Source organism: Aquila chrysaetos, chromosome 25, assembly GCF_900496995.4.
Source record: "Aquila chrysaetos chrysaetos chromosome 25, bAquChr1.4, whole genome shotgun sequence".
NCBI lineage: Eukaryota > Metazoa > Chordata > Aves > Accipitriformes > Accipitridae > Aquila > Aquila chrysaetos.
In genome coordinates this window covers 12071122-12094112 of record NC_044028.1, presented here as the reverse complement: position 1 = coordinate 12094112, position 22991 = coordinate 12071122, and the positions used below count along the sequence as shown (strand labels likewise).

The following is a 22991-nucleotide window of genomic DNA, read 5'->3' as shown; positions in this document are numbered from 1 at the left end:
CGTACTAATTTATGCTTCATAGTTTTTATTATTGTCATGGCATCCCTGAAGGATACTACGGACTGCAGGATCAGTTCATACAAATTAATCATCAGCTAGGGCAACTAGTTACTTTTTTGTTTGTCATCAATAAAAAAAAACCCCACAATATTGAACCCTGTGTATCAACCCTACATACATGTCCAACGTTCATATATAGTAAGGACCGATGTGAAGGGAGTTTACTTTGAACATGATGCATTTTTGTCAGCTGTACTTATAATAAGAATATCCTACAAGGATCTCAAAATATTTGTAATAATTGTAAAAAATTTAAAAATGCCATCATTTACACTAGATACCATAAGTCAGCTCTTTTATTTCGTTCAACTGATTTATGAAGAAACGGTTCTGAAATGTCAGTAAATGGAACATAAGAAGCGTGGGTAAGCAGGCAGAAACATCTCTAATCCAAATGTTAGGATACATGGTAATTATAAATATAACCACAGATGGTATCTTTAACTTTTCTAGCCTTACTTGCTGAGGAAAAATAACTCAGTTGAAAACTCATTTAGAAAAAAACAACAGCTGAAAGTCATTTGAATTTAGGGTTGTGTGGCATGTTACACTGTAAGCACTTCTAGGAAAAGATTGGTCTTAGATGGTGAGAATGAAACACTGCAGATAGTCAGCTTCTCATTCTGCTATAGAGTGCTGGCAACTCTTTGAAGATTTATTTTTCTGACTGCTTCTACCTATACATCAGAAAGTATACTTCCCACTGTTAAAAGTGCTAAAGATCAACACTAATGAGGAACTCATATAAGCATTAGTGATGATGCTATAAACAATATACAAATTTTAGCTAATTTAGAATTACTCTTCTTATTTGTAAACTGCAAAAATGTGGTCTGTGAAACTGATGTAAAAAGGCAATAAAACCCACATCAATAGTACATGTTTTTGTAAAAGCCGTCATCTGTAAGCTTCTATTCTGCTCTGCTTACCTATGTCATATTTGAGTGAAAATGGTGTCAAAACTTTCTTGCTTTTGCATAAATGCGTTTGCATTTCAAATACACATCTGGTTGGAAAAAATGCATCTAACAGGTAGGAGGTTCTGTTTCCATGTCACACAAAAATAACTAGGACTACTTAAAGGCTTATCAGACTTCAGGATTATTTTAACAAGAAAACCACCTCATCACCTTGTTAAATGAGGCAAATAATACCTACACTAATGCACATCGCCATTTAAGTTTTCTTGGGTTCCAACTGTCTCTTAACATTTGCAAACCACATTTATTTCTAAAGCACAAAGTCTATAACTGACGTATATATCTTTTCTTTAAAGGACACAAACAATGCTTCACATACTTCAGTGGTGCAGGTAGAATTGTCTGGTAATTGTAGTGTTGTTGCTGTTGGCTCAGGATCTGCAGCTGCAAAAACAGTTGCTGCTGTTGTAGCAGACGAGCATAGTTGGAGTCCATCTGTGGCTCATTTTTCTCACCTTTCTGATCAGGTGGAATATATTGATGATACTTCAATTTTTTCACCCTTGGCTTAGGTTCTTTACATTTTTTGCTCCGATGCTTATCATTTGGGTTCTTTGGGTGGCTTTGCTGTTCATGGATGGAAAAGATTGAAACAACTACAACAGACATCTCATTTACAAGCAGTTATGCAAAGTACAAAGATAAAGCATACAGAGGCACATTTACTGCCAAGAGTTGCTGAATACAATTATCCCTGCAAACCTGCCCAAAAGGATCGCTTACCATCCTTGAAAAAGCTAATGTACTCCAGCAGGCTTATACTGTGCACAAGAAGGGGTCATCAAATCACAGTTTGTGAGTGGTTTTTTAATAGATGGCACAAATGAAGCTAAGGGATTCTGCTAGTCATGACCTGTCATTGCAAAGAGGCATTCTTCTTAAACAGGTAAGTTCAAAGCCACTTGGCTCTTTGTACAAGTAAGAACTAGTATCTTAAACTATCTGTAAACACTTGCAGGTCAGAAATACTTACAGGTCTAGATTAAAAGCATGGACAGGCAGTCCTACAGATTACAGGATTACTCATATGAAACTTTCAGCAGTACCCTTATTAGCAATACCTGCACATGTGGTAAAACTCTTTTCCTTTACAAGCTCTTTGAAATTATTTTGAGTGAAAAGTTGAAGGCAGTTACCTAGTCATACAGAAGGTATCAAAGCAGAAATCCTGTGTTGATCCATGCACATCTATTACACAGATAGCCTGTTCTGGGGATATCTGAATTTGTCATTAAGGTCCTGCATTAATTAAGCTGGTACAAGTCCGGTGATATGACTGGATATAGCCAAATTTATACTAGAAATTGACTATTACAGGCCATCCCTGTACATTTAACTAAGAATTAATTTCATGTAGTTAGGTAGAAGTCTATATACATTTAATCATTACACAGCTGAAGACCATGGGCAAAGTTGCTGAAATGAAATATTATAGACGACATCTAACACAACCCCCTCTCCAATTGTATTTGAGGAAGTTTTCCATGCTTTCTTCCATGCTTTTTAGGTCAGTGCGGAAAAGAGAACTGAATATGTCCTTCTGATATTCAAATACAAGGATACAGTAACTTCTTTCACATAGTACGTTCTGCTTATACAATAGATGAACTAAGAAAATAGTTGCAGAAAAGGAGCAGTGCTGTTCACCAGTTTGGTTATAGGTAGACTATGAATGTGACTGCCTCTGTTCCTATTAAATTATTGTCCGTACAAAACTAGATTAGAAAAGATTAATTTCACCAACAGAAAGCAGAAACTCAATATTGCAAAAATCTATTGTCCTTATTTCTTAAAGACTTCCATTGCAATATAATGCATAATTCCGCTTGAAAACTGTTGTCAGCTGTACTGTAAGGACCTCTTGAAATAATGAGCCAGTCCCTACAAGTGTTAATGGTTGATCTTGGCATACAAAAGCTTTCAGTCAACAACCCAGTATGTTTTCCTCAACACTAATAAAAGTTGTTGTTAGTTATAGGCACTATAACATTACTGATGTATTTTTTCATTAAACACAGCATTGGAAAAGGACTTAGATTAAGAACATCGTCCTCAGATGCCATTATTACAGATACCTACCTTTACTAACGTTGGCCCAGGCTTTGCTGCAGATACAGTATTTGTGGTCAGGGTGGTTGCAGCAGTAGAACGTGTAACGTGCTGTTCAATTGTAGAGGGAGTTTTGAGAAATTCAGGAACTGGAGAGGTTAAAGGTGGATACTAGTATTAAAAAAATATAAGGAAAAAGAGAAACATTAAAAACATCCACCACCTGAATAATTGAAAAAATGTGAAAAGGTTAAGACAATTTACTATCATGTCAAATTCACAAAATATTTTTAGGAGGAATGGCAAAAACAGGACTCTCTTGTGTACATTTTGGCATACTTCAAATATCACAAATAAGATAAACTGGTTTCTTACCTTGACTTCTTAGCTTGCATTTTAACTACCGCATGTAAATGTATCCAAAATCTGTTTTTACTAATATAGGATTTACTTCTAGTTTCACCAAAGCAAAACAGCAATTGATTTTAATATCAATTTTTGTAGTACATCATAATAAATATTTTTCCAACATTAACATTTTTCTTTATTATTATTGTTGTTTTTTCTGCAGGTAAAAAGAATGGCAACCAAAAAGGATTTATAACAACATACAAAAAAAGCCCTCAGAAAGGGCTTTGTTTTCATAACCTTTACACCATGTTTTAATTTGCAGCATTCGTTTCTCCTTTTAACATACATGAAAACAAAAAGAAATATCATGAAAACATTTTCTTTCTGTCTTTCTTACAAAATCATAAAAAAGAGCTGGAAGGACCTTCAGAAGTAACCTCACCCATTCAAGTCAGGAACATTTTACTTAAACTGCTCCTAACATGTATTTGTCTCTGGTTGGTAGCCCAGAATCAGATTAACTAATTGATACCAGTTCTTAACTTAGCAATTGCAAAATTCTTCTAGAACTGACAGCTGTCATTAAAGTACTTTTGCTCCTGGCATAAGGATAAAAAAAGAAGTCTTCTACTCAAGGTAGTCAGTCAGAATTACAGGAAAAGATTATGTCAATTAAATTTTTCTTGTTATCGTTAACAAGTTTCATATATGAAGGCTTCTAGAACCAAAGAATTACAGATTTGAAGAATGTAACTAATTTCTATACTTTTATATGCAACTAAACACCGAAAAATAGTTCAAACAATTTTACTAATTATAAATAAAACAAGACATAAGGGTTAAAAATAATTAAAGGAAAAACGGATTGCATTGTTAGCAATTGTTAGCAGAGGTACCACCATTTGTTACTACTTTGCTTTAAGCAACAATAAAATTTGACCCTAGACACACTACACATACACTGAAGCAGCCTACTGAAGTTATACTGGTTTATTACTATAGAATTGAAGCCTTCACTGTTTTCTGTCTGTGAAGGCAGAATCTTGTGTACACAAGGAGAATCTTACCACCCAAACTAGTACTGTCAGAAAAGCCTCTCCTTCATGAAGGTCAAACATCAACATAGGAAAACAAACGTCTTGTTTCAGAATGATCACGCAGCAGCAGAGCAGATGTATTTTGAAGAGACAGCTTCCTATTGTATTTTCATGGCAACAACACCTCTGACTGTGCCAGGAGGTGCACTTCTTCTGTATTTGATTGACAGCACAATTATATTACTGTGTAGGTACAATCCAGTAGCCTGAACTTCACTGAGTTTGTTCCCTTGCTGTTACAAACATCACATGTGTAATTTCTTCTATAAACTTAGGAAATTGCATACAGACTTAGGACTTTTTTATTATTATTCTTTTCCTGGCACCATTACGCCTACCAGAAAATTCCCCAAAGTTTTCCACATAACAACCAAACTTCACTGAGCTTAACTTTGTCATATCAATTTTTTCTGTGCTGAAATTGTTTTCTGATTTAAAACCCATTTCCTTCTGTAGTGAATATCCCTCTGATGGGATATAGACTCCGTACATAAACAGATCTCAGCCCTTGCTTTTCTAGCTACCCAAACAAATTTTTATTCTTTTCTCATAAAAGAGGTTTTTCATCCTCTGATCATCCTTTCCTGTTTGTGTTCAAGTTTTCATTAGTCTTTCTTGGATATAAGTAACTGGAAATGTATAGGATATCCCATATGGGGTCTCACTGGATCCTTATAGTGGCATTAACACTTCTGCTGGAATCATCTCTTCTGACATACTTGCAGCTTTACAGAGGAAGTACACGGTAGCTCACAGTCAGTTTACTGCTGACCACTGCACCCCAACCGTCTTCCTCTTCAGTCTTCTCTTGAGTCAGAGTCCCCAGGTTTCCACATTTCTTTTTCATAGGAAGGAGAGGTGTAGTGTATTTTTCTTTATAAGAACTATTCCATTCTATTGGAGTTCCATTTCTCTCCTAAAAGCCAAATCAACCAGTTCTTTCTGCATAACAACAATCCAACTCTGTGCTGACTATGCCTTCCATCTTTTGTTACGTGACCCATTCTTATGTCAAGCCCATCCATTTCCCTTCTATTCCTATCAGTAAATATCTTTTTTCTTCAGAATACATTCTAAAACCTTGCATTCTAATTAAGTCAGATGGGTACTTCTCCCTAATTCATTTCTTCTTGTGCTCTACGATTCTTCCATGAGATTATACCACAAAGGACTTAAATCAGTTTGCTTAAAAACACTTGGTACACATCTTGCAACTTTATGTCCTGGTTCTTCTGTATTTCTGGGAAGGCAATTATCAAGCTGCCAGTCTGCGTGCACTAAGCGCTCTGACTTTTGCTTACAATTAAATTATAATAATTTTCCCTTCTATCTCTGTGTTTCTTTTATACATTTTGCTGCATCTCCAAACATCAGCTGCCAACAGGCAGCTATAGATAGCTTGCCGTAACCTATCTAAACTGTATAGTGGGTTTGATCCTTCCGTAGTGCAGCCATCCAGAGGAAAAGCTCCTGATACTGCTTTACTACATTGCAAGATTTAGTACGCCATGCCTAGTCACTGAAACACTGCACACATGCCAGTCTTGGGGTTGTGTCAGTTTATGGTGGCAGACTGAAGATATAAATGCCTCTATTTTTATATCCAACTTTCAAAGTGTTTGCTCTGGAAAGCATCTGATATCTACACAGTATCTCTGATTTGCTGGACTTGCATAAGAATTGGCAGGGGACTTTAGAGGGACTTACCCTTTGAAAAAGGGTTCTGGATGCTGTATTCCAACATACTGCACTCGTGTTGCTATCAAGTTTAAAAGGCTGACTCTAGTTACAGCAGTAACATTTAAAAAAGCACTTAGTCTGTCTTGTACAGTATTACCATAAAGCACAGGAGAATTCTAATGATCTCATGATTTTCCCTGGTTCTTAAATTTTCTTTTCCTGAAGTCCCAACTAAAAAGTATTTTAAATGTTTGATACTTCAGCTTTTTCATTACATAATCTTTTACCATCCATCATTCCGATCCTTCTTGAACCCAAACAAATAACTTGACTTCAAACATACTATATAGCAACCCTCTATAGCCTATGAAAACAACTCCATAATGACAGCACAACAAAACTCTTTAAAATGGAAAAGTTAATAACTTAAAAGAAAACCACAACACAAAACCAGCCAACCAAAAAAACCCCACCCCAAAACCAAATCCCCCACCTCTTTAATTCACATTGCTTGAAAATCATGGTGTTAAACATTCTCGTCTTGCCATAGAGAAAATTACTTTTTCCTTACATTAGTTGTTATCCTAAGCTACAAAGGATTAATGGCTACATGAAATACAAAGCTTTTTACAGACTTCCCAATTTAACTTGCAAGTGTTAGATGAGGCAATGAACCGTGCATATCATTTACTTGATAAAATTTTAAATTAAAAAACTAAATTAACAGGTCTCAACTTCTTAACTTGATTACTTCATAAAGTAATGTAAAGATTATTTTCTTTGAACAGATCTTCTATTTCCAGTTACAGATAATATGGTTTCTGGACCTTCTAACTGCAAACAAGCATCTAGCAGGTCACCAAGCTACACCGAATATATTAAGAAAACTGTCATTATATTCTGTCTCATCAAGCAAAATACTTCAGCTGTTTAGAAGATAACTGTTCAATGTCTTCAGAATTGTGAACACCACAATTTGATCTGTTTGGAGTGGTGTATAAAATGCCTAATGCTTACCAGATGCAAATACATCAGGTTAAAGCAAGTTTCAGGTCATCAGTCAATGAGAGCTGAAGGTTCTCAAAGTTATGTTACATCCTCTGAGGCCTGGAAATGCGTGGAGGAGGAAGCCTTGAAAAGAACTCTGGCTGCACTCCACTGTTTTCAAAACATTCTTTGTATTTTATGTTGTAATAAAATGTAAAATTTGTCAGAGGAAATTAAAAGAATGAAGGAGCAATTTCCCAGACACATCTCCTGTAGAGGCATGCTGTGCTGTTATTTATTTCAAAAGGAACAACAAGGTAAGCATCTGTTTTATTCTGCAGAAGAGCAACTTCACATTTTAGATCTGTGCACAGAAGCGGCTGTAATATGTTATGAAATCCATAAGCAAAGGATTGAAGTTCTATCTGAAGTGCTTTTTCAATCAAGTTCAAGTGCTCTGTTATTTTGTTGCTGCAATCACATATCTTATGCTTCCTACTTGAAAAGCTTTTGGCATGTATTGCTTTGAGTATTTTTATTTAACTCTCCATTAGAAACCTAACTCTTTACTTAGGAATCTAATTTCATGTGGTTTGTTTTCAATTTATTCAACACAAATTACATTCTTTCGACACGAAACCCAATTCGCATCTTAATCCGTATGTTAGGAAACAATGAAATAAAATGGATGTGCCGTACTTTGTGTCCAGCATTGTTTTTGAATATGAACTTTGCAATACTTTTTCTATCTACTGTAGAATAGTAGATAGTAGTAGATAACTATAGAATATGTCATTTCAACACATAAACACAAACTAATGGCTCCTCTAGGCAAGCATAGCTCGGAATATAAGCACAATTTGTCATTTACTTAGCTCTGTCAGTCTCAAATGAACAAGCTGTTCATGAGTGGAGATGAGTACTGTTAAAGCTGGCTAGTTTGGAGTTTGCTGACCGTTGAAGCTAGTTGCCGTCAGACAACATATGATGACTTTGCTTGCCTTTCCCTCTACCGGAGCCTTAATTTGGGTCTCTTTCTCAGTCTAGAGAAAAAGTTCTATGAAAGTTGCAGAAATCTAGTTAAAAGCAAAGCCTTCTCCTCTTAACTGGGCTTAAGTTAGTGAGTTTAAAATTACTAGCTAAGGTATGTCAGAAAACATCATATACAATCTATTTTAGCTAAACATAGTAACCCTTAAATAAATACATATATCATTTATGAATAAACTTACTGATTAACTCAAAGGTGAAGATAAAGACCTATGAAGCAAGCACTGTACAAAATATTCTAGAAAGCATCCAGATTACTGTATGATTATGCATATAACCCTGTGTTTTCATTAGCCAATAGAAGATAAAAGAAATTAATTTGTAGCACATGATGTTTGTTTCATTACTGTTTTGGCAAATTATTTTACACCAGCACTTTTATAACATATTTAAAAATAGGGTAGGCGATGTTACTGTCCATTTCACATCACAAAATTAAATTGTTTTAAGAAGAGTTCTCTTTCAAAACTTATATTTGCAATTCTTGTGAAAACAGTCAAGTGTTTTCATTCAAAAGCACTGTTCTTTAAATACTCACACATTTAAATGCTCTAATATAAAGACAACATTTTATCTGCCATGGCAGACATAGTTACTTTCCTTTCTTTGTAAGGAATGTGAGAAAATACTAAAAACCTCATAGAAAAATCAACATAAAGGTTATTTTCATTTCTTAAATAGTCAATTCCTTAGGCACTATTTTAAAACTTCAGGAGACAACATTTAAATTATGTGGGAAACCTTATTTTTTATGGACTTTTCTGGAGATAATGGAATTGACGTCAACTGTTGTTGTTTCAGCTAAGTTTAATTCTAAACGAGTTCAAGACCTTGCCCAGAATGAAGACAGACATTAAGTAATCAATAACAGCTGGAGTAAACCATGGATATGACCTTTTAAACAACTTCTGGGAAAGCTGTAGATCTTCTATGGGCCATAATGAATTTCAGTGAATTTATGGCTTTACTACAGTCTATGGGAATTTCATCATTCCCGACAGCTAAGCCAGGGTTCTAGTCTATACACTCCCAAACAGAAAATGGGAGTCCCAGACACTTCTTTGCAACAGCAAATGTATTCATTCCATGTGAAACTATGCCCCATTTCTATAGTGCCAGACCAAAGAACATACTGTGAAGATTTTGTTTCAACATTTAAAAACTGTACCTGTGTTGACGTAGTAGCAGTTGGTGTTACTGGTGATGGTGAGTCACTTGTTTTTGGCTCACCAGGGGAAGCTGCTGAACCCTGGGATTCTTGGCTGGCTGGCTGATCTGGTGATAAAGCATCACTGCTGTCTTCATCAAATGAATAATCATCCAAAGCTTGAGGATAATTCTCTTGTCCAACTGCTAGAATGTTTACAAAGAAACAAGCAAAACAATTTTTTTTTTTTAGTTACACAAATTAAATTTAGACATTGGTGGCAGAATTAGCTAACTGCTGGAAAATTACCAGTTTTCAGCACAATCTAAACATACGGCATATAAGTATTTATTGTGGTTTTAATATAATGACAGCCATATTAAATCATATTCAAGGAATCGATAAAACTAAGTGCATAGCAGAAGTTGTTTTAATAAGAGATTAAAAGGTATGTTCAACATGCGGAGTGCACACAGACACCTATGACAGATTGAGTAATGTCTACGTTTGGTTATTTTGTAATAATTTTTATTAAGAAGCAAGCCTTTTCAAAGACAGTATTAGACTCCAACTATATAATTCTAACTTAGTTTTAAATAAAAATAGGATAACTTTAATTAAATGATGACAGAGTTTAGGACTCAGAAGCTGAAAGAATAAGTAGTAATAAACTTTGTTTTCTTCTAGTGAACTTTACCCTCAAGAGTTAAATTATTATTTTCCACAATGCCATATAGATAACAGATAGAAGCTGTGGGACTTCTACTTGCCTATAATAGCTTCTTTAACGCTGGAATCTACAGGAAGAATATTTTTTTCTACCAGTTCCATAGGGCCAGGCCTCTGAGCAATCTTCTCATTCAGATCATCTGCCAACCGAGCTCTCTTCAGTTTCATCTGAGTGGCTTGTAGTGAAGGCTCTGCGAAGGTCTCTAAAAAGATAAATTGATTTAAATATTCTGTTCTATCTTTTCTCCAATTTCATGACAAACAACATTGTCTTGTCTTTGCAATAACTATTCCACTTTTATCAAAAGCAGGCAAGTATTATTCTGAAAATTCTCAAATTAATAACCAAAATAAGATTATATGAGTAGATATTGGTCATCCCCATGATCATGTTTTTCTATAAATATAACCTCTTTTTTAACATCAGTAATACTTTTGGTGAACATTTGTATAATGTCCAACAATAAAGCAGGGAATATAAAATAAATGCTAATTATAATCTGAAGACAGCATTTGCTGCTCTAATAGTTTACCAGTGTGAGCTATGGTAAAAGTTTAATAAATCCATTGATTTTTGGATTCTCTCTTGACAAACATCTTAAAAACTTTACCTTTGAAAATAGCTTCTAGCACAATTTTGGGTCTTCAAAATTGTATTTCAATGAAAGTACAGAGATAGTCTGTCAATACGGTGTGATCTATCAATATGGAGACTCCTATCCGGGTTTGGTATCAAAATGCACGTTTTGAAATCTGATGGCTATTAAATTGACTTGGATTATAGTTATTTGGTAATTTCTTTATTTGTTAAGATTATGGTAAAACACAGTTAATTCAGCCCCATTCATAAAAAGACTACTGTTCCAAATGACCTGAGCAACAAGGAAAGTAACAAGGCAGGGTAAAAGTCAAGTTTAAAGATTGTTTGGGGAGGAGGTGATGGAGGAAAAGTACAAGGCTGTCAGGTTATTTTAGGGTACAAGTAGAAATTGAAGCAATGTATACACTACATGTACATATACCATGGGATAATTACCATTATAGAATAAAAGCAATATGCGATTGCAAATATATACACAGTTGAGAATACTTTCACTGCCATAGATGTATCTATTACTATACAGGATTAGAATACAGATCACAACAGACACTGTAGAAGTAAAGAAATAGAGCATATAAACCTTAAGAAATAATTCATATCAAAGCCTAATTCAGCTAGAAAACTGAACATATAACCAAAGTTCCTTCTAATAGCAGCTCAAAAGGTACATACAGCTGGGTACATACCTTCGAGGATGTGCATTCTGACCAGCTCAGACCGGTCCGGCCTGCTGCGAATCTTGTGCTTCAAAAAATTTTCAGTCTTCAAAGAAATGAGGAAATAGCATTAACTACTGTTTACTAGAAAAATCAAAGTAGTTTGATAGATCACTGATGTCCAATCAATGAATATTTGCAGTTGCATTCAGACAGGTGGACATTGCCGTTAGAACATGGGCAGTAGAGGGGTTTGTTTTGTTTTGTTCTGCTTTTCTATCAGTTAAGCAGTGCTAATGAATTTCTGTCTTCCCCAAACAAGTTGGGAATGTTTCTGGATTTGATCCCATACCACCACAGAAAATCACAATAGTATAGATCTGCTGCAGAAATACTGCACAAGCGTAATTTACCCAAGTATCCTATACTTAACTGGAGGTAGCTATGTATTATGCTATGACCGTAAGTTTATTGCCCCACCACAATCTGTGAAGGATTAAGGAAGTTCCTCTCAGATTTGATACCAATATTTTATTTTAATGTATTCTTCCAAGATAAAAGCACATGTTACTACTGTAATGGTAATAATTTTTTCATGCACTCAGAGAATTTAGTATTGCATACAACTGATTATCTATTTTCAGCTGTTAATAACAAGTTTACACAAAGTGGTTTACCCTGGCTCGCTCCAGGCTCTTTATCTGCTCATGGAATGCAGCTGGACTTTTCAAAGCTGTGAAGGGAGAGTAAGAGTTAAATTGACAGGAAGTGATTTCCAAAAGAAATATCCTAATCAGTATGTGTATATGGGTTTTTAACACCATCTCTGAGTTGCATTTGCATCTGACCAGGCTTACATTTGACTAATGCTAGCTGTATTCACTTATATTTAACAGAGATGAGCAACACTCCTAGACAGAATACTTGGAATATTTGATTTTAACAGATATTACGATGTAACAGTTAAATTTTTCACTATGTACACCGGGGTCTGTTTACCAAAACTGTTCCACAGTAGAAATTTTATGAGGTAAGGTTCACAATGCCAAAATACTGTTTCATTTATTCCACTGTATTTACTATCTGTCTGTACCTCATACTTGCTGTTACTAGAGAGAACTGGACCATCCCTTAAAAACTATTTGTGCTGATTTAAAAAAAATAAATTGTAAAAGCCCCAAATGTTCAGATTAGAAAACAGAATGATGGTTAGCTGCTAAATAGCCAAAAAGAGTGAAAAACACCATTCAGCTAGAAATAATATGAATTGTAGAGTGCTTCATCTCAGTTGGATTGTTGAAAGGAAGTGAAATGGCAGCAGGCATAATCCATCTTATTTGCCACACTTTTGGCAGAAATAAGATACTGCAAAACACAATCTTTAACACTTTCTGACAGTTCCAAAGTTTTTTCCCAGGTTTCACTCAAAAAGAAACAGATCATTCCGTTCTTGAAGATGATCGACACTACGGACCTCGGAAGGTGAAGAGGCTTTAGCAAAGCAATCTGAAGTCTGCTGTATACTCAGAAACCTTCAAGAAGAGATCAGCTTTAAGATACTGTGCTTTCAGGCTAGAGTTCACCAGTGCACACTGGGCTATTTATAACTTGACATAATTTTGATATGTGGGGTTTTGTTTTAAGAAAAATCACGTTTCACAGTTGAATCTTTTTGACAACTTGGACCTATCATCTTGAAGCTAGTCTCATCCCACACTATCCACTTAGGGATTCTCGATGCTTCCTGCGCACCCCTCATTCTGAGGCCAGGCTGATCTCCAAAACAAGTCAGAAGACCTTGTACTAAATAATTATAGTCACTGGGAGCCCAAGTGGAGGAACTCCAAAACACCTCTAAGGAAAGAGTTAACTGCAGTTGAATGCTAGGCCACTAAATATCCACATTCAGGAGGACCTTCTTGTGATTCCTAAATTGATTTTAGGTATCGTAAGCGCTGCTGCTGCAACGACCATCATCTCTAGCAGACTGAAATCAATAAAGGAGAAAATGGACTCTGGCAATAAAGTGCAATTGCATAAAGCATGCCAATTACTTACTTTCAAAATACAAGTGCTGTGAGCTCAGAAATACAAATGTAACAAATATCCAAATTTACAAACATTATTTGCTTGTCAAAGCAGTATGATCTGCAATTAAATTCCAGTGGTAGAACAAAGTTAGAGATAAAAATGATTTACTGAAGAACTGATAACTTCTTGCATAGCTGTCAAGGATGGTAGGTAGCCAGGCAAAAGAGTCAGAAGCTCAGCATTAGAGAATCCTGAAATCATAAATATGTCTCCAACTGTATTTATGAACTTGGTGATGTTGCTGCCTTAGTGAGACACTTCATGCTAAGGTGATCAGCAGCAACTTAACTCTTCCAAAGAAGCATCTCAAGGCATTAATTTAATTTTTACCACTATATAATCTTTGTTTTGGTAAAGAATACAAAACTCAACACCAATTTGGACAGTTTCCCAGATGTGGCAAGTTGATCACGAACTTCTGGCAACTGGAAAAAATGTTCTAAAACCAAAAAAATTTTCAAAAAAAAACCCAAACGCACAAACACACACACACAAAAAACCCCAACCACAAAAAAAACAAACAAAAAACCAAAGCCTCTTCTCGTATCCTTGGAAGGTATTCATACTCGGGAAAGAAAGGCCTAGGCACAGAAGCTTCTGCATTAGGTCACATGATACAGTGTACATGCCTAGCCTAACCCACTGCCTCATGTCCTGTAACATCACAGCTACCATCATGCAGGATTTGACACAGAAGACATATCTGTTGGTGCATAAGTCACAACTTCTATGTGTCCTTTGTTTTTGTTTAGCTACCCTTGCCATCCTACTCTTTAAAGACTGCTGGCTTTGTTATTGATGTCTGCTCCCTTATATAACTCAATTTATTTCAGTAAGATTAGTCATAATTTAAAGAGAGAAAATAAAAGGAGAATCAGACTATGTCTGCAAATACTTGCCTTTTCATCACAATGGCTATTTTAACTGCAACCTTTGCTCAGCATGATGAATTTACTTCATGCTCATTTAGATTACCAAAACGATCCTACAAGTCTTTTCAAATGATAAAGTTATTTTTCATGATTCTCACAGAAATGTTTATCTTCATTATTTTATATATTCAGTTCATAATTAATACAGTATAGTAACACAAATTACTAGAAATAATGTCTTACGTGGCATGATGCCCTGGTCCACCAGCTGTTCTCGTGTCCGTCTTTGTTGTAGCCTCAGCTGAAGTACTGACAAAAGAAAACAATCATTCATTCATATGTAAGCATACTATCCCTCTGAAAGTACAAAAATACTATTCAAAAGATACCAAGTATTTCAACTTTAGAAATATTTTTTCTATATGCTTTCAGACCTGACAGTAACCTCTAAGACACCTATCATTAACGATCAACTGCTAACATCATTTGGAGTGACTGCTTCCAATCCCTAGCTATATTGGAATTTGCTGCTTTTTGGTCACATCTGATAAAGAGACTGTATTTCATACATACATCCACTTTTCCTATCAGCTAGGCCTCATAAGACGTATTAAGTATACATCTAAATCTAGGATGTTTGGTTTTTTTTTCCCCTTATAACGTTATTCTTAGATAACAGAATCAAGAAAACATAGTGAGGTATAAAGAGTTTATACCATAAAGTACAACACATAATGATTGTATAGCCTTCTTACATGTCTTAAACCAACTTAAACATGACTGCACTATGTTGAAATAGAGATTCTGTTTTCAGAGCATTTTAAAAGAAAAGCTGTATGTGTTTCATTGATCATTTTTCCTTAAGGATTTTTTTTTTTAATATAAACTCTTATTGTACATTTAAATAAATCTTGCTGACACACAAGAAACTGAAGAGAAGCCAGATTTTACCTGGCTTATTTAAAAACACGAAAAAAGTAATACAATCAGGAACAGACCTCACCCTCTCTCCAAACATCAGAAAATGCTGTTTTCCTGATTAATTGAGATATGTGTTATCACAGTTATTTAAAGGACCAAATAAATGTAATACTGTCAAATCTGGAAAACCTCTTTACAGTTTCAGAGGTAACTTCTTACGTTTCATTACATTTAATAAAGTGTACAAAGATTCTCATCTTATTGTTACTGTAAGAATAACCAATGTGACACATTAAATACTATACCAGGAACTGCACAAAACTGTAAATGTTCCCAGGGGGAAAAAAAAAAAAAAGTTAAAAAAAAAGTAGTTGTTTGTTTCTTCTATTGTTCTCTTCCCCTTGCTTCTGTATCAATTTATCACAGTGCTTCATTGTTTCTTAGACACATACAGCCATTACCCTAATGTGAAATTTCATCTTTTGAACAAGAGGTGGTCAAGATGTTTGGTCAAGAAAAAATATATTAAAAGATGTAATATTTACAGTCTTAAATTCTGCCTTGATAGATTATTATGGATGTACAATTATGACATGCTGTTTCCATTGTATTTCACAAGGAAGCAAAACAAACTAATGCATTGTACAAAACATCAAAATGAATGTAATTTCTAAAAAATTAGGCTAAGCACAAAGTTCATTGTTTTCAGAATTTAAAAGGAACCAGCTTATTTCCTGTTCTACAGTACAGGAAGGATACTCTTCTGCCTAAAGCATTAAGACTGGGAATAGCAAGTCCTGAAAACAAGGACATTATTTTCTTGTGTCACACAAAAATTGAGAATTTAAATACAAACATTTCAGGGCTGTGGCACGACAGTTCTGTTCAGACTTAACAATATTGTTACACAAGAATTGCAAAGGACAGAGATGGGAGAATGAAAAAGTAACAACAGTAAAATGTAAATTGATGGAAAGTCATTCAAAATGTACTGGGTTCATCTGATAACTTGATAATACCTGCTTTAAGTAATGAGTTGTATTTTCCAAGTAATATTAAATGACTATAAAAAGTAAACTGAAGAATTATTTTATAATAGTTTGAACGATTTATTTTTGGTCTTGCTTAATTTCACGTGGCTCTAGGTAAGCCGTGACCTCTTCTTACGCTATCTCTTACTAGTAGATGAAAACTTGTGCTGCCTGAAGTCAGCGCAGCAATTTGAACGAACTCAAATTGTGCTGTTACACACTCCTTTCAGCAGCACTTCCTAGGTTGGGTTTGGCGTATGGTGTCGTGTAGCTAGCTACACACTCCCAATAAGTTCAGAGCATGGGTAGGGAAAGTTAAAATCTCTCTGCAGAAAACCATGTGGGTTTCTAAGTCCAGTTGGTCTAATCTGCCCCCAAAAATGCAGATGAGTGTGTGCAGACACACATTTATGCAACTGTACACCCAACTTTAAAAAACCACCAGCTTTATGCAAGTAAGTGTGAATTAAAAAAAAAAAAAAAAGTATTGGTTCAGGACTTAGCCCTACCGAAAACTTCAAGAAATGCACATTTCAATGGAAATACATTTTAAGCGTCCGATATAATGTTACAATGTTAAGCTGCTTTCCCAGGGGCTACTTCTAAGCACTAGCACAAAGCACTGAGAAATTCACTAACTGCTGTGGTGTTTACAGGAAAGCAAAAAACTCTGATACATTCTTGTTTTGGATTCTCTTGCTTGTAAAATCAAGAAAGCTCAGAGTTAGTCATAAAACTAAATGGGCAACCCCTTCAAAAATCTTAAATAAGTTTTACCCATTCAAATGATGTAAGAAGAAATTTATAAACAGCATGGCAAGACTACTATATTTCAGACCCGATATTTTTGGTCCTGAGTAGATTAAAACTTGACTTTCTTCTGTTCTTCACTCAAACTTTGCTTCCTTTTACACAACTAGGAAGCCATGGAAAGGGTTGAAAAGCTCTGAAAAGTGTTCTGCTCTGGGCAGGAACCTCATCCATGCTATACAGCTGTATTTGGTCCAAATTTACACCATACTTAAATGTGGCTTTCTTGGAACACTAAACATACTACAAATATGTCTACCAAATCTTTTACCTAGTTACAAGTCAGTTTTAAACATATGCCTCTATTTCAGGCTTAAGGTCTTCAAGAAAAATGACCTGCTCCAACATCAGTTATGTCCAGGGTAAAGCTGATATACGTCATCAGACACAGTAAGTAAATCAGAATTAGTATTTTTTTCAATTCCATCACCTGGAACACAGTGGATAAACAAGCAAATGCTGGCAATATCACAGCAGGTGCAGGAATGTTATCACTGATGCGAGTCATCTACCAACATACGATAGGCAAGTCATCTATTAAGAAAAAAATGCATTTGTGATACGTGGTATTTCTGATTTCTAATATGGTTTTTACTCAGACTTTCTTTTTTACTTTATCATAAAACCCATTTTGTAGGTGTAGCTGGTTCAGCTACAGCTACCTAAGCATTGCTAGTATGGTGCTTTCAAATATTAGTAAACTGAAGTGGGAAAGTTAAACAACTTTGAAATTGACCTTCACACTATAGAATGATCCCACTGTTTTGCAGCGTTGATGGTAACAATCTGAAAGTCCTCACTAATTCACCAATTTGGACAGCTGGCTAAATGGGAGAATTATTTTGTAGGAAGTGCATACACCATCTGCTCTATGAAACCTACTACGGACAACAGATACTTGTTCTTCATCTTATCAGACTTTACTTATTTAAAGTTCTAAAGTAGTATCACTGCAATCTCGAATGTGATGTGCAAAGTCTGTGCAGGAAAACATAGCTTGACAGTGTTTTTGTAAGAAATTAGTTTAACTGTTAAAATTACATATAAAGGGGCACAGTTTTATCAGAAATTTATTATTTATTAATTAATCTGGCTTTCCCAGATCCAGATATTGACATGACTCTCAGACCACAGCTTTTCATCTTTCATATGAAAAGGATCAGAATTCTGTGGCATTCCACTACACCAAGACAGACAGTGCTCACTGTTAGGTCATACGGTTGCATTGGACAGTCTGAACACATCCCACCAGTTCAGCATTTAGCAGTTATTGCATTTTAAGTTTTCATTGGCAAGTTTGTGGGAGAAAAAGTCGTGAAGGCCTCACACTGCACTTTGTCAATGCAAGTAAGCTAAATAACCACTGCAAAGCTTCTAGTATGTATTTCCTTATATTCCCCTAAAGTGTACTTTAGAAAGAGTCTGCCTGAGGTACATTCAGCTGCTGAAACTTCTCTTGGAAAACAAACAAATCAAGCAACCACCCCACAAACAAAAAACCCTTCAAAAAACAGTGTACCAAAGTTTCTGTTCAAGGTCCTGTTTTGAACCCTCTTTCAACAGCACTAGAAACATACTATGTGTGTGTCCAAAGAGGAGGACACTTTGAACACTGTGAGCGCGCTGGTACAGACTCGTTGAGTGCGATGCAGTTCCTGGAGCTCCCCATCTGTGCCATCCAGTGTGATGTGCATCAGAAAGTGGGAAAGGCTGTGCCTCCCTCTGACATCACGCTTGCACACAGCCCTACACCACGGAAGCATCAACGCTGTAAAAACGTAGCCCAGTGGATGTGTTACTTATGTTTGCAGCTGATGCGATTTCTATCAGTTCCTGAAAATTAATGCTGCTTGGCCATGGCCATGATAGGTGCTATTTGCCCAGGAAATGGGGGAGGGAGACTAAAATAAATCTATTCAGCAAAAAAATCGTGGTAAGAATGTAGGAAGCTTATCTCTTATTTTCCAACTGGTTTCAACTGATTCTTTAATGAACATTAATTCCAAATGTAGATAATGGGAAACTCTTCTACATAATTTATGAATGTATTGTATCTATGATTTGTGGCTTCAATTATGATCAGATATTTGGCTTAAGCTTTGCAGAAAGAGTAAAAACTGACCCATATCCTAAACAATGTATAGTCTAATAAGAGAATATGCAGTGGACTATAGCAGAAGGATGAGAAGAACAGTAAGAATGTACCTGCTCATAAACCATATGCACTCGGGTGTGAAGCTTTATAGATATATTTGCTAAAATATGCTAACATACTTATTGTCTCTCATAACACTACTTGTCTACCCATCATCTCTTAACCTACGCTGGGCATCACAAAGCAAAAAAGGGATGATTTTGAAGCTGTCCCATGTGTATCTGGACGAGTCATAAAAATGTGGAAGGACTGAAAAGAAGGTGCAGTTATTCACTTATTAAATAACTATCAGGAACTTATATATTACATAGTGAAGAAAGGACAGCCTGTAGCATGACTAATAGGGAAGCACTGCAGGGTGAATACTAAAGAAGAGATGACTCATAGTTAGAAAGATGGTATAAGATAATCATTGAATATTTTGACTTGATCAGAGCAAGGAGGTTAAACAGAAACAAAGTTGGATGAAAACCAGATGTTTGCTTTTGCAAACAACTCCAGAATTAAGAAGGTTAAAAAAAGTTTGGTGTCTGATTTTTGTTTAAATAGTGAGCAGTTGAATGTGTTATTAAAGAAAAGAAAGTTTCTAAATAGAAAGTCATTGTGAATAAAAAACCTAAATATATTATTTTAAAAAGTTGAAAAGCTGAAAAAAAGTTTTGCTTTTCCAAAGCAAACAGATTTGGAAAAAGCTAATATTTATATCTCAATAAAAGACATAAGGACTTAAAATACTTTTAGCTCCCACAGTGACAAAAAGTAAGAAGCAGAGATGTTTCTAAGAAATGGTAACACGTGTACATGAGTTGCATAGGTACATCTAGTCAAAGAAGATATTTGGTTTACAGGTCTGCTACAGTCACTAATGACCTTTATATTGTCATTGTAGTTAGACAGACTGAGCCCTACAACTGAGCAGAAACAAGTTACAGACAGACTTGTATCTTTATACTGGAGATGAACCTGAAGCGGGTAGAAAGGAAGGGAATAAGAATGAGGTTTGTGAAAAGCTTAAAAGGAAATGGGGACCCACAGAAAGCAGCTCAAAGAACAGCCAGAAAGATAGGGAAGATGGGAGTCACAGAAACTAAATCACAAGTTTTCAATAAGGAAAATGGGATGAAATTATCTTCAAAGACAAGAATGAATGATGTGAGAATCTCTCTATAGAATAGAATGCAGGTTGGTTTAAATGTAATGTAATTTAATCTAATACAGACTTTGCTTATTGTATACACAGAAATCCATACAGCAAGAGATTTCTAAACAGTAACACAAAAGAGGTAAATCTAATACGGATGGATGAGCTAGGAGGACATACCTTCCCAAAAATCTAAAACCCACTGAGGCATTAGCCAAAGTTCTTATACTGTACTATTTGTTCTAGTGTTCTGGGGTTTTGTTTTTTCTTTATTACAAAGAACTGTTTACAGTCAAACCAGCGTGGAATCTGGGGAAGGGAGAATTCAAGACATGAGGTACTACAAAACAAAGTTCCCCATGGGGTGGTACTTACTCAAACACTGTGTTTAACAGATTGTCCTTATTGGGGTAAATGCATTCAGCTTGTTGCCTGATAGTTTACCTCTCACTTTTACACTTATGCAGGCAGTTACCTGCATAACATCTAAAATCATAGAAGATGATCTCCAAAATAAAGGCCCAGAACTGACAAAGATTTAGATATGATAATACACTATTAATGTCAGTAATACTGTTCCTCATATTTGAAGTGTATGTGCAAAAGAAGGGCTATGTTAACATGACTGAGCAAATCTAGTTGCTAAAAACTGACACAAAATATTTTGCACTTCACATTATCTGGCAGGAATCCCCCTTCACACCACTGCAACTGTAAGAAATTGTCTTTGAACTGCTTCTGAATAAAAGCCATGCACAGAGAGGTCAGTCAAACTCCTGTTTTGACTGAAGGGGAAGGGCAGGTATTCTTTTTTATTTTCAAGTCAGTGTATGATTTTAAGATTAACACCAGGTGAAGAGATTCCAGAATTTCCATGTGTTTTCTTCAGTCAATAAAATGATCATTAAATCTTAGATAGCTTATTTAATACTTACTGACAAAACCAAAAATCATAATCCCTCCTCACAATAAGAACATATGGTTATCTGACTCTCATCAAGTCAGTAGAAGTCTTCTGACTTCACTGGAGGTATAGATTTTTCACCACCTGAAAAACTGAGTGCCAGAGGCTGGTGCTCCCACTCTTATAGTTTCTTCCAGTGTTAGCATATCGGGGAATCAACACTTCTATATGCAAGGGAATGGAGATGATGGTACAAAAAGGAGAGGTTATCTGTAACCAATGCACTTTATTATTTTGAAGCTTCCATACAGCAGTAAGTTTTATAAAGTTAATGGCCTCTGTTTTCAAACAGTGAGTACTGTTCAGGTTCATATACACTATGCCCTAAAGGGGCACAAAGATTAAGAATAACCAAAACAAGCAGATCCTCAATAGCTTGCTAAAGCGCTATGCTGGTTTGAATGCAAGAAAGCTGGCACAAATAGAAATTTATGCAAGTACACATCACATTCTGTGTAAGACCCTTTGAAAGGTAAGAAACACAGAGCAGTCCAGTCAGGTCTTACTCAGGGTGGATGGTAGAATAAGTGAAAATAAAAGTGTATTATTAGATCACTTAGAACAAACAACTATTATCAAAGTTGAGCAAGTGATTTCTGTTACAAATCTGTAATTTCTATCCTATGGAAAAGATGTCTCAAAGTAGTGCTATATAATCACAAGCACTGGAATGTAAAGAGGCCAAAAATAAATTGATAGTTGTCCTGCAGGAACAATGCTATCTACACTGATTGACAAGCTTTCACCACTGCTTCTTGTCTTGAAAAAAAAACCAGAACGCATACTGTGCACAGTTCCAGCCCTAATAATTCCACATCTAACACAGTTAATTACATATCCTATTAATTGAAAATCAAATTTAATCTTTTTATAGAAGGTACTATGAAATGGCAAATAGTTGTTGCCATTTAAACATTACATAGATGAAACGGACACTAAACCACCGAGAAGGCATTCATTAGACTGCAAACGGTTCTTTCAAATGACAGCAAGAAGAAAAATAATGCACCAAGATTTTTTTATGTTCTGCATGTAATCATCTCTCCAAAGTTAAAATCCAGTGGATATTAGCTATTTAAGCCCTTAAAACTGCAAGTAAAAATGGGAAAATGTAATGTCCAACATTCCTGCATACTCCCTTGGAAATTTCCAAGAGCCTAGAAACTCCAGTGCAGGCTGCTAGGCTGGCTGCCATGGAAACAGACAGTGCTGGAAATAGGGCCGTTTCCTTTAAATTAAAAGCTGTTACACAGAAAGCCTCCCTTTCTTCCTGCCAGCTTAAAACAGCTTTTATGCAGCCAAGGTCTCTAACATGTTGAGGTTGAAACACAGAGCAATAGATGTTAACAGACGTTCTAGTTGCAATGAAGCACGGATGCAGGAGATGAACTATTCTATTGTATCCTCCATCTGAAGTAATTTATAACTAGTTATTTGGCATCAGGACTATAACATTAATACAAGTATATGAACAGCAGGGTGGCAGTAAAGTAGAAGAGAGTATTTTATCAGATGGTAGGTGGACTATACAAGTGATCTAAGCATTGGCTTTGTATTAGAATTCTGGACCAACCTCACAGCACAGGGCAAGTTACAGAATTGCAGAAATCGAGTATCAA

General features: G+C 35.6%; 1 protein-coding gene across 8 annotated transcripts in view; it reads right to left on the bottom strand.

Moving 5' to 3' along the window:
• Positions 1-22991, bottom strand: part of MRTFB (myocardin related transcription factor B) — an 85069-nt gene that overhangs the window by 17550 nt on the left and 44528 nt on the right. For 7 of the 8 annotated variants that reach the window (XM_030002155.2, XM_041120253.1, XM_041120251.1 and 4 more), the window contains 7 exons: positions 14594-14659; positions 12065-12120; positions 11418-11493; positions 10172-10333; positions 9423-9607; positions 3120-3260; positions 1360-1607 (listed from right to left, as the gene is read on the bottom strand). In XM_030002155.2, coding sequence (XP_029858015.1) covers positions 1360-1607; positions 3120-3260; positions 9423-9607; positions 10172-10333; positions 11418-11493; positions 12065-12120; positions 14594-14659 — 934 coding nt within the window. The remainder of the gene's footprint in view (positions 1-1359; positions 1608-3119; positions 3261-9422; positions 9608-10171; positions 10334-11417; positions 11494-12064; positions 12121-14593; positions 14660-22991) is intronic. The other variant, XM_030002158.2, reaches the window with a different exon arrangement.